Below are 12760 nucleotides of genomic sequence, written 5' to 3'. Positions count from 1 at the left end.
CTGAGGTCTGGATGTATTGCTGTTTACTGAGGAGTTTGGATGGTGAACCATAGAGGAGGCTGTTGCAGTAGTTCAGTCTGGATGTGATAAATGCGTGGATGAGAGTTTCTGCAGCAGAGGAGGTGAGCGAGGGGCGAAGACGGGCTGTGTTCTCGAGGTGGATGAAGGCAGTCCTGGTGATGTGACTGATGTGGAGGTCAAATCTAAGCTGTCAAAGATGATTCCCAGGTTACGGGTGTGATGAGGGAGACAAAGTGCAGTTATCGAAGGTGAGGGAGAAGTTGTGACCGGCTTTGGTGAAACCCCCTACCTACTATATGCGTGCCATTTATAAATATACATTATCATCATTTTGCATTCAGTATTAAGCTATCCCTTATCCCTTTACTAAAATATGTTGGATTTGTGTTAATGTGTATTTAAAGACATTTAAATTTGTGGTGGAAAATTAAAAAATACATTAAAAAAATGTCTAATCAACCAAAGATTTTGCGACCCCCCTACAGACCTGACCTCCGCGGACCCTCTAGGGGTTGCCACCCCCCTGTTGAAGACCTATGGTTTAATGTAAGAAATACGCAGCAGTTTATAAGATGAAAATGTTTTAATCAGTAAAAATCGGTGCAATATTTCACATGTAAACAATTGCAGCATCTCGTTTGCAATACCTGAATAGTTACATAGAAATATTTATTTTAGTGACTCAAGGATTCCTGTAAAAATAGATCGGTTTAACAAAACAACTTTATCCCCTTCGAAAAGAAAAAAAAACAAACAAAAAATCAAATAAAAATAATAATAATTTTGATCATTTCAAGTGTTCTTAAGCTCACCTAAACATCAACCGAGCACATCTTCAGTAGATCTTCAGTAAATAACATCTCAGCTTCATTAGTGGCGTTCTTTCCCTGCAGCCAAACCACATGCGGCCACCGCTACTGCGCATCACTCAAAACGAAAGACATCCTAAAAACACTTGTGTGTAACTAACGTAGCACCCTTCTCCAGGAAACCGTTTTACTTGTGTTAGTCCTTAATGTTTCACATATCTGATGCATGAGCAGAAATCCATGACGTGAATATGCAAACAAACAAAAAAAACAAATCACAGAAACACGAATCTGTGATTGTATTTATCAATTCAAAAACACAAAACTAGTGCAACTGAAAAATCACAAGTATTCAACTGTGGGGCAGAATAAATGCAAGTGACCACAACGGCTTAAAATTAGCAGAATACGAGGCAGTTTTAAGCAAATTATGTGCGAGGTTTCCAGGACGTCGGCTGTAAATTACGGGTAACAGGTTTTTAATGTGAAACGAAGCAGGAACTGGACTCTGGTTAAAGAAAAAAAATAAACGGCCGCTGTTCCTACCTCGTGTTCCCTGTTAAACTTAATTTACTACACAAGCCATTTTCAGAGGTTACAGGTGATTTCAAACCGTCGCGTGTGAAGTTTAAATCCAGCCTTCGTTGAACAAAAACAGGCTTTTATGAGGTTACAGTAATTATTGAGGGAGGCTGGATTTGGCTGCAGGGTTTGTGTGGCACGTTCACTCAGGTTACTTCTTCCCTCCTTGCACATGTTAAATCTCTGCAAGCGTCAAGTCTGGACAAATGCTAGCATCTTCACAAACTAGTGTGTTTCTTAGTGGATGAGCTCAAATCCTCACGGCGCTGAGACAACTGTTCTTCCTCTGTGTTTCCAAACATAAAGTCCCACGACTGAGCAGCGGTTTTTAAAAACACATCACGGTCGTTTCATTCCCTATTTTTCTCTCATGAGGAAATTCACTTGGCTGTTGCATTTTCAGGTTTTAGCCTCATTTTATTGTGTCTGTCTCATCCTTCATTTCCTTTTGTCACGTCATTCACAGGACTCCCCTGGGGTCTCGTGCTCATGACGCCATGTGGCTTCGTTTCTGCTGCTCTTCCTCTTTCCTCTCCGGCTCCTGCCCTCTAGCCTCTGTCCTGTCCTTCAGCGCCCTCAGCAGGACCCTGAGCAGCGCGTTCTCGTTCAGGAGGCTCTCGGACGTGTCCGCCAGCTCCTGCAGCCGCCTCACGGCCTCCCCGAGCTGCCGGCTTTTCTCCCGGTGCTGCGCCTCCAAACTCCTCCTCTCCCGCTGCAGCTCGGCGTTCTCCGCCTCCAGGCTGCGGGCGTCGAACGTCAGCCGACGGTTGTCCCGCCAGAGCTGCGCCAGCTGTTGGGAAAGGCGCTCGCGGGCGTCGTGCAGGGTCTGAACTTCGCGCTGCAGCGCCCGGAACTCAGCGTGGAGGATGGCGCCGGACCCCGGGAGCTCGGCCTCAGCAGACGGTTTGTCTGTGGCGTGGTGCACGGAGCCCGAGTGCTGCAGGATGAAGCGGAGGAGGTTGGGTAACGTGATGGGGAGGTCGTCAGGGAACTTCACGCTGAGGTGTTTTCTATAAGAAAGAAAAAAAGGAGAGATGTTTTATTTTTATTTTTATGCATTTAACCAGGTCAGGTGGTAGCATGATGTCTTGGAATAGCATATACACACTTGCCAGTTTATTAGGTACACTAATTAAAACAAATGCATTTTAACATAACAGTCCTCCACTAAATCTAATGTTCATTCATGTTGTAACAGTGTGTAGGATGACGTTCATGGGGCTTTTAAGCTGTGTTGAGTTAAAGTGTTTTACTAAAAAAAGGGGTTGTCAAAATAATAAAAACATCTTCACAGCATAACACAATGAAACAGCACTACATTATACATTATCAATTAATCTCTGATTATTTTTATCAATTCATTTTGTGATTATTTGATTAATCTTTGGCTCAGTTCACTAGTAATTTATAACCAAACCTTTATCCTAATAATACTTTTCATCGTAAAAGTTAAGATAAGTTTATTTGAATGCAGATTTGCTGTTCATCTGCAAAATTCTGCTTCCAATGGATTTATTATTATTATTAATGTGCATTTACTATTCTCTTCTTTACTTTTCTTTCGACTTATTTCCTTAGACTACAATTTTTATTTAAGACCGATTTCATGTTTTTAGAGGTGTATAGCTATGTGATGGCAGTGCATAAAATATATAATATAATAAAAACCTTAAATTCACTTCTTATTCACTTTTTTTATTGGACATCAACAACAATAAAAACAATATATATTTTATTTTATAATTTTTGTATATTTTCAATATTTTTTTTTCGTATTTTAACTTAAGCTGTAAATCTTTGTAAATTGTACCTTCTTTGCACCATTTGTACATAAATGTGTCGTTTTGCACTGACATGCAATGTCAATAAAGGGCATTGTCACAAATATTCTCACCTGTGTTTGGGAAAGAGAAGGATCGAGGGCACGTGATCCACCATGAACTCCCAGGGAAGGTCATTACGTGCAACATTCACCCTAAACAGAGGAAAAATAATTAAGACTCCGTCTCATTTCTCTGAGAAAATATAAATCCGAGAACTGAACACACAGAAGCTGTACCTGGCCACGGTGATGGTGCTGTTTCCTTGTAGTAACCTGGCCAGCTGGATGATGATGTGGTTGAGGACAGAGCAGAATCCACACCACTGAGTGTAGTAGAACAGCACCACATCCTGAGACGCACAAAAATACCATTTTATTTCACGCTCAGTTCAGTTAAAAAAAACAATGTAAAACTGAGGTGTCTTCACGTCTTTCTAATATGTGCAGGAAAAATGTGTCACAGTGAAAACTGAGGTCGTCTGACAGAGCTGCTGATTTACATGTACAGTTAATGCAAAACATGTCAAAGCCACAGAGCCACATCTGAGCACGCTGATCACTGCAGGGCTCACACTCTCTGCACCGATCAGGCATTTTCATTCACGTGGATGTTACTTAGACTCAATGTTCCCTCTGAGCTGCGCGCTTGAGCAATCGCACACTGCTCACACATTCTCAGCGCACAAGAACATCTATACAGCGCATGAAATAAAATTCAACATAAACTGTAAATTAATTAGACCAATAACATTTTTGTCTGTAACTTTTTGCAGTGTAACACAGTGAGTGGCAGATGTCCAGCCAATGATACGACACGGTTCACTTACGCTACGCAGCCAATCATAGCATTGACATTGCTTACGTAGGTGCCCTTCCCATATGTGCCCCGGTGCTGTGCAAGTTAACTAGCTAATAACAGTGCGGCGGAGATAAGAGATGCAAATGCTGACCCCTTTTTATGGTGACACATCGACTCACCAAGCCAAAGTAAAAAAGAAATGCACGGACAGGCGTGAAAAATAAGGTAAAAGTTAAGCCAGATTTGTGCATATTCTAGTGACATTTATTAAGATTTTTTTAAATTTATGAATATTATGTTACTACTAGATCATTTATAGGTAGTAGAAATGCTAATAAAAATTGTGTAATTAGATATTTTACAGACAAAGAGTTACAGGATTAGGCTTAGACTGTGTCGTTAATTAGTCCATCAGACCTGGTTGTATTTTCAACATTATGACCACTGACAGGAGAAGTAAATTACATTGACCATCTTGACAATTCAGTGTGTTCTGCTGAGAAACTTTTGGACCTGACATTAATTTATGTGGCTGTAACTTAGACATGTAGCACCCACCTAGACCAGACCAGACCAGACACCCCCACCCCAAAGCAATGACACTCCTTGATGGCGGCAGCAGCCATCCCCAGTAGGATGCAGCCTGACACTGACACACAAACGGTGTAGGTACAAATAAAAAAAAATTAAAAAAAGCACATGGAGTTGACCTGGCCTCCAAATTCACTAGATCCCAAACTGACGACTGAGCATCTGTGCTGTGGGATGCACTGGAACCAAAAGCTTCCCAGCAGAAAATTGCATTGTCACAAGAGCGTCAATTTTTTTTACGTCTCCTGATAGTGGCTTTATTGTGGCTGATCGTGTGTGTCCAAATGATGAACGTAGTTCAGTATTTATATATATCTGCATTTTTATGCGGTGGTTGTCTGTGGCGACCTTAATGGGAAACAACAGTATTAAGGTATGGCGGGGAGTAATGGATCAAGAAGGAGCGGCCACAGTGATCTGTTAGATGAAGAGCTGCATGCAAACCTCTAACTTCTCAGCTAGTAAGAAAGAAAGCAGTGCATCCCAGAGCTCTCCACTAATGACTGATATGTGTGCATGTGTGTCACAGGGACACCTACACAATATTAGGAAGGTGGTCATAATGTTATGCCTGATGAGAAAGAGGCTGAAGAACAGAATGTGATCACCTTCTGAACGTCCATGACGTAGGGCAGGAAGGAGGACGTGGACAGTTCTGTGATGAGGAGGCGTGAAGGTGAACGCTGGTGCTCGTCTGGACGCTTGGCTTCGTCCTCACCTCTCTTCCCGTCCTCCTGTCCAACCAAGTGTCTCTGCAAGAGGATGTACGGAGCGCTGAAGTTCCTGATGAAGGCCTCTTCAGCAACAGACACGACAGGAACAGAGAGTTACTATTTGGGTCGTAACATCGCACGATGTTCAACCAACTCATGACAATTATGACATTTCTGGTAGAAATAACCAAATTTAAAAAGTATAAAGGAGGGAGGTAGATTTCTAGGATGTGCACGTAGCAAGAACACATCAACACACATGCTTTAAAATGGAACAATATTTGACTCAAGATGTTCACAAGAAGTACAGACAAGGATGCATTATTTTGAGAAACGCCCATTGGCTGATGAATCGTGCTCGCTGAGGCCCCATGCATGACTGCTAAAGAGATTTTGCATTTGTCATGACAGAGGAGAGTTTGCATCCTCTTCACGTCAGGCCAAAGAAGGCTGCAGTGTTTGTAGGACTTGTTTTTGTGTAGTTTTTCCTACGCACGGCAGACACGAATTTGCATTTGGGGACACATCGTTTGAGTTCACTGACTAGTTTTCAGAAGTGTTCCTGAGTCCGTGATTTCAACAAGACAAACGTGTCTGTTGTGAAAGCAGTGCTGCCTCAGGCCCTGAACATCACTGGAGTTCAACACTGGGCTTCTCTCAGTTCTCACAGTCTTTTAGTTACTTGATGTGTAGTCGATTGTTCTTTGCAGTTTTATTAATAAACTATTTGTCCACTCTTTCACAGTTTTGAACCCCCCACTTCTTCATTTCTAAAAGACCCTAAAGACTAAAGAACTGAGATGTTCTCTCATTGGAGAAACATCTCACTGACTCTTTGGCTGTGAGATGTTACACCTTTTCCGTCTGTTTCTTGCATCAAAGTCCAAATAAACTTTAAAATCATTTACTTTGGACATTTGATCAACATTGTCTTTGTGCTATTTTCAGCTAAATGTGGAGTTTAAATGATTTGCAAATGCATTTTGACTACAGACGTTCTTATAGGTGCTGATAAAAGATTTCTCTTAACTTGAATTATTCCTGTTGTGCCCCGTGCCCTCTCTATGCACTACTTATTATAACTGTAGTCTGCTGCTATTTGATATCAGGTGTGACTGTAGATCACCGCAGAACTTTTCTATTGATTACAAACAGTGAGTTATTATTTCGATTACAAAAAGCTAATCACATTGACATTTAACACAAATCCCAACTCCATTGACCATTTCGATGCAAATATTTTTTGCATGGATATTCCCCGAATTCTCACGTATGCATAAGGTATGCAAAAGAGAATGACTGATCCATGTCCGCTAATCTCCAGATAAGCATATTATGCAAAACTGTCATATGTCTGAAGGCTCGTTTTCACAGAAGCAGTAAATCAAACTCAACGTAGGTGCTTCTGAGCAAGAAGTAATAATAATGAAAACCAAAGAATAGCCCAATTCATCAAAAGGATCAAATTATGCAAACACTGATTAAAAGTACATCATACTGGTATGTCTGAGGATTAGCAAAAACCTGTAGGAGACTTTTATCCTATCAGTATTTTTATGGTTGATTTTTGTTTATCGTAGATAAAAATGCTCTGATGACTTGATTATTTCTCTCTGTATCCCTACACCAGAAATGTACCTGTTCTGATGAGTTATAAGGTCAGTAAGCGTCAGACAAAGTGTTTGTCAGACCATGAAGCAACATCAGAAACCTCCTGAGTCCAATCCTCCAACAGGCTTTCTTTCCATCCCAACTAGGATGTACTGTCATGTAGAGCCCTGATATTAACTAAACACAGCCAAGTCATGTGTCCTCGTCTTACCCAGAGACTCCGTCAGCGTGGCCGCTGGGTTGCGGTGGAGAACATAATGAACCTCGTCCTTCAGGTTCACGATAGCTGCGAACGACTTGTCGCCGCTGCCATCACCCTGTGCACCGGCCTCGTGGTGAAGAGAAGAACTTCTGTTGCTTGATGCTCCAAGCCTGACTGCCAGAGGCCAGTTCAGATCCAGATCCAGCACATAAAACCTGAGCGTCCTATTGGTCTGACAACGTAGCCCTGTGATGCCATCTCCCTCCTGCTGGGGGGCAGGTGATGGAGGGTTTACGGAAGAAGAAGAAGGAGAAGGAGAAGGAGAAGAAGGAGGAGGTGTCAGGGGAACTGTTTGCAAGTGTGGCTCCTCTTTGGCTTGTGACTCGTTGAGTTGAGGTTCTACTTTTCTGCAGCAGGCACTGTATTGAGTAAACGGGCTGTAGCTGTCCAGAAAAGTGCTACAGCTCGTTGAGATTGCAGTTTTTACAGAGATAGGGGAGGGTAGCTGGTGGAGGCAGCAGTCTCTGAAAGACACGTCTTCTCTGAAGGCGAGCGGGCAAAGAATGGAAGAGGTGGTGAGGCTCGGCCGTGACGAGCTTAGACAAACCTCACACACACTGGTGCTTGACTCTGGGAGAATAAGTGACTGGCAGCACAGTGAGTGGGAGGTGAAAGTGTTGTCCAAGCCGGAGTGGTTACTATTGTCACAAGAGTGATAACGCACAGCAATGTCTGCCACCTAAGAGAGACAAGAGAGACAAAGAAAAATAGATTTAAAAATGATGATATAGCTAAACACCTTTACTTTGCTTCACAAATAATACGAAGACATGTAAATGTACACAACATAGGTCACAATAAAATACAGTAATGTACAGAGAAGAACTAAAATATAATATGACACACAAAGATTCAGTGTCTACAGCAGGTGGGAAACCAAGTATGAAAATGCCTGTCTGAGGAAACACAGCACGTCTAAAGACAGGAGATGAAAGATCACATTTCCCTCCACACAAAAGCTCAAAGCTGGGGAAACAGGTTAGTAGACAATGATTCACACATGTGTTTTGGAGCTTGATCCAAATTATCCTTGAGCGTAAGTCATCCTTAATTTAAATCTAAAATTGACTTCAAGCCAACAAAAGGAACAAAAACAAACAAAAAGGAACAAAAAGGATGAAATAAAAGCATGGATATGTACCGTAAATTATTAACACATCAACTGGATCATTCAGTGTAAAAAAAATAATATTATCAAATAATGTCCCAAGAAGAATACGTGCAAACAAAAAACAAAGAGGACCGACAAGTGAGCCCTGTGGTACACCAAAGAAACAAACGTTTTTACCAATGCTTCATGTGACCTATCATTACTCACCTGTTGTAGTAAGATGCTGGGCTGGGACCCCAGTGGATTGTGAGGCAGGAACATCAGTAGAGCAGGGCCTTTAGTGAGCTCATGCTCCAGCAGACGGGACTTTGTTCCTGGGGGCTGCAGCCAGTGGAGGACGGCTTCACGGTGTTCAAACACCCAACTACAGATGGCCTCTGACGTGAAGTTACGTTCCCTTCTAGGGAAAATCTGACAGAAAGAACAAACACACAGCAAAATGCCCATGTGAAATCACAATTATAATAAAATGTTTACTTAATTAACACGCAGTGACACGACTTACCAAAGAGGAGTTGAGTCTTCTGTGGAGGTAAACAGTTTCATCTTCTCTCACGGAAATGGCTTCTGCCACCTGTTTGTTGGTCACGACCCCGAAACGCACAACACCACGGAAATCTACACCACAAAAACAGAAACTCAGGAATAAAGACCGAAACCTTTCTTTGTTTTCTACGCACAAATGAGAAATACTGCATAGATGGTAATCATATCTTTTATCATATGTACAGCATATTTTTCCAGTTAATTCTAGTCTTGCTTTAAATGTGATCAAATATTGTTTATGGAGTAAAAAAAGACCCAGTCTCAAACCTATATAAGTACTTCGTACCCCTTCTTAAGGCCTGCAGGGCCGAGGACAGATATGTGACGTATCCAGGCGGCTGAGGCGAAGAGTTAAACTGGAAGAAACCCACCACTCGAGGCTAGAAATAAACAAGAGAGAAGCCATTACAATATATAGAAAGAGATCCCAGCTACACATGGACACAGTGATACAGATACAGACAATGTGCCACAGTGAAACTGAGAAATAAAGAAACTCCATGTGTCAAAGCTGAAGCTCAACGTTACCTCGTGATAGGAGAGGAACTCTTCAAGTTGCGCTCTAGACGGGAGGTACGTTAGCGGTGTGATGACTTTGAGGATAAAACTTTCCACATACGCAGCCACAAATGGACCTTTGTACTCGATTGGCCCAAACCTACAGACAGAAGGAAGAAAGAAATGTGACGGACCAATTAGTACGCACTCATTTCCACCAGTTAGGATACAATTCAACATCGACTAAATCAATAAATAAAACAGAATCTGGATAGAAAACAGAGCTGCAAAAAACAAGTCTAAAGTCAGAAAACAAGTCTAAAATCTTTAGTCAAATAAAAGGTTAGCAGCAATCTTAACAGTCCTGACAGTGTATGAATACTGTGTATGAATTTACATATGGGGCAGAGTTGTGGAAATGCTTTACAAGGAAGTAAATACTGTCAAAATGTTTTATATATGTCGAGGATGCAAACAAACAGTTATTCATAAGCTCCAAATGTGTGAGAACCATCTGAAGGGATATTTTCAGTAGCAGTAAGAGCTTGTTAAAACACAGCAGTCAAAACCATTGTGGCGCTTATACAAAATGCACTCAAGCAGGTCTGACACATAACCCCCTCAACCACCCACTACTCCCGCTGAACACAAATTAGTCCCAAAAGGAGCATAACAAGCCGTCTTACCTCCGATAAAACAGATGGATGATGGGGTACTGATAGAAGCGGTTTTGCCTCCTGCATTTCCCCTGACTCCACCAGCAGTTAACAGCCACAAACTGCACCTGTGTTTATGCATTTAGGAGACAGTCAGCGAAACAGAGCTGAGCGAACAAAGCTATTTCTCGACCACGGGGAGGGTACGTTACTTAATAAATACAGATTTACAACATTTGCAGCTGTGAAAACACATCCCAGCAGTCAATCACTCTCTGGTTAATAGATTTTTTGCTCTGTATTTAAGGTTTTGTGTGACTTTGTAAATTGTAAAAGACATTTAGAGACTCATAAAAACTATTAACTACTTTCCTGAGCACTTTAAACAACAAGCATCTATTTATGGAGCCCTGAGAGCTCTATTCTATTTACTATTCTATCTGTCCACGGAAGAACGAGGCCTAATTTTCTTTATCATGCAGAGCGGTATTGGTTGTCAGGTGGTTCTAGTACCTGTTTGGCCAGCTTCTTCGCTACCTGCTGCACCTCCTGCCGGGCAGCCATGGAGTGAGAACACCACGGCGCATAGAAAAAAATAAGAGACACCTCGGCCACGCTCCTCAGACGCTCCACCTGGAGGGAACATGGTAAATGTTATAGACCTGAAATTCTTCTTATTTTCTCCACTTCACTGCTTATAGAGAAAGTGCACAGAGAAACCAGTGTATTAATCTCACAACTTTCAAAATTTGATTATTCATGATCAGGCTAAACCATGCACCTAATATGCATGCTTTGCTCATAGTTTGACATCCTTTAGCCATGTGTATTTCAAAATCTCTATGAACACTGGAGCCATATCACACTGCATAATGTTTTCTCTGTGCTTAAATCTCACCTGATCCAGCTGGCCGAAGTAGAGATCCACTACCGGGGCCTCTGCTGAGAAGAACCGCACCGGAGGTCGAGCTGCCGCCACCACGTTCTTAGCCCGGCTACAGGAAGAAACAACAAGAGTAATGGTGAGAGGTGTGAGAGGTAACTGTATAAATTATTAGATGACAAGGTAGTTAATCTGCTCTACTGCTGGGGAAACACATCAAGACACCATGTATTCATGTCGGGATGCTTTTTGATACCTGAGTGGTACTTTGAAATTCAGAAGATATACCAAGTTTGTGTACACAGGTACACGGGTACAGTGTGTGGTGATTTCTTTCCATTTTGCCCACGCTATGAGCTAAGCCAAAAATGTCACCCACTCTGGGGTGCGAAAGACAAGGAGCATTCCAAATGAATCACAAAGCCAAAGCGAGACTTGTGGCCTGGAGTCCACACCTGCGTAGGAAAACAGACACTGAACAGGATGAGAAGCAGGATGTGCCTGAGATCATTTGTCTGCAATTTGCCTCTTGTTTGTTGAATCTGTCCGGAAGACGAGTGACACTTAATAAACAAATGAAGCACAAGTCAACCTATAGGAGAACCAGATATGGATGCTGCTTTTATTTGGCGAATTATAACCAACTGATTGTCAGAAAAAAAACTTTTCATGAGTCACGACCAACAAGTGCAGCTCTGATCTTAAATTAATATTATAATATCACTGAGTTGACGGCAGTGTGATTTTACTCGGGCTACACCTTAACATTACTTTCTTTGTAAATTATGTTGTTGTTCATCTTAAGTAATTGGTTGATCATTATAGAACGAGTGTGATGCAAAGGCGTGGTTTATTAAAGCAGCGGCTGTTTGCTCTTATTTAATGTAGCAGTAATTGATACACGTGTCCTTTCAGAATAATGCAGATAAATAGTCGTGCAAGTCTCTGCACAAGTGGTTTAAAGCATCAGCTAATCCTCCCAGTCCCCCCTCCAGACGTCAGTTTTCATATTAGCTGGTGAGTTATGATGTACAGTCCATAGTGTGGATAATAAACAGAAGCTAATTCACGTCTTAACACCACAGCAGAATCATTCCTGTCACTTCTGCTGTCCACTCAGACTCGCGATCCGCGTGGACACAGAAAGCAAAAGCTCCCAAAATGAGAAGACGCGCAGAGGCTGCTGTCGTTTACCTGCATGTGAACTTAACCGCCAGTATGAGCAGGACGCCGAGCACGATAGCCCCGCACAGTAGATCCGGTCTGCGGGCCATCAGGAACAGCACCTGCCGGAGAGACTGCCGCACCCGGCGCAGCATTACAGCCTCTGGTCGGCTCCCACTTCCATTTATACGCTCCGGCTGCCACCCAACGCAGCCATTTGCCTAAACAAGGGAGGAGGAAGACCGATTCGACTGGGCACGGAGCTAACCTGGATTGGACATGAGCGCTGCTAGTGTCTAAGGTGTGCACACACTGTCGGACCAACCTTTCTTACACACGTAGACTTTTCACTTCCGCAACAATGACACCGGGGAGCGTCCGGAAATGTCGTCGCGCGGTTAAAAACGCTCCCCTTGTTTAACACTTTTATTGTGAGCTAGGCTTTTAAATATCACTCTTAGTTAACTAAACAAACTATAATACTATTTAAACTAATTTAAATAACTATCACGTTTCAATTTGTCCTCGGTAAGTGTGTTTGTTTCTTTTTACGTTTAAATCAGTGTGGGTTCTTGAAAGACAGTCCCTACGTTGTTATGGCGACAGCAGTTGCTGTCATGGTGACTATTCAACACTAGGGGGCGGTCGTTTTAAAAATCAAGCAATAAAACTTTATTTACAAAACATTTGTC

At 42.2% G+C, this 12760-nt stretch overlaps 1 protein-coding gene across 1 annotated transcript; it reads right to left on the bottom strand.

The window, feature by feature from the left end:
* Positions 1 to 585: 585 nt before the first annotated feature.
* txndc11 (thioredoxin domain containing 11) lies at positions 586 to 12412 on the bottom strand. The gene is made up of 13 exons (XM_047579375.1): positions 12099 to 12412; positions 10920 to 11016; positions 10535 to 10654; positions 10052 to 10149; positions 9396 to 9525; positions 9154 to 9247; positions 8827 to 8939; positions 8529 to 8732; positions 7160 to 7889; positions 5233 to 5420; positions 3472 to 3584; positions 3307 to 3387; positions 586 to 2422 (listed from the first exon to the last, which is right to left on the bottom strand). Exons 1-13 carry the CDS (start codon positions 12221 to 12223, stop codon positions 1900 to 1902), a joined length of 2616 nt encoding a protein of 871 aa, XP_047435331.1. The 5' UTR covers positions 12224 to 12412; the 3' UTR covers positions 586 to 1899.
* Between the last annotated feature and the right edge of the window lie 348 nt (positions 12413 to 12760).

This window comes from Mugil cephalus, chromosome 2 (assembly GCF_022458985.1).
Source record: "Mugil cephalus isolate CIBA_MC_2020 chromosome 2, CIBA_Mcephalus_1.1, whole genome shotgun sequence".
NCBI classification, from domain to species: domain Eukaryota; kingdom Metazoa; phylum Chordata; class Actinopteri; order Mugiliformes; family Mugilidae; genus Mugil; species Mugil cephalus.
The sequence above is the reverse complement of the archived record's forward strand: the minus strand, read 5'-3'. Positions and strand labels throughout refer to the sequence as shown.

Bases quoted from the DNA above. Each gene is read 5' to 3' on its own strand.
- txndc11 (XM_047579375.1), bottom strand. From the start codon at position 12,223: ATGCTGCGCCGGGTGCGGCAGTCTCTCCGGCAGGTGCTGTTCCTGATG. The intron at 11,017-12,098 runs GTAAACGACAGC...TTCTTCCTGTAG, and splicing joins GCGGTTAAGTTCACATGCAG to CCGGGCTAAGAACGTGGTGG. The intron at 2,423-3,306 runs GTGAGAATATTT...TCTTTCTTATAG, and splicing joins CTTCTCTTTCCCAAACACAG to AAAACACCTCAGCGTGAAGT.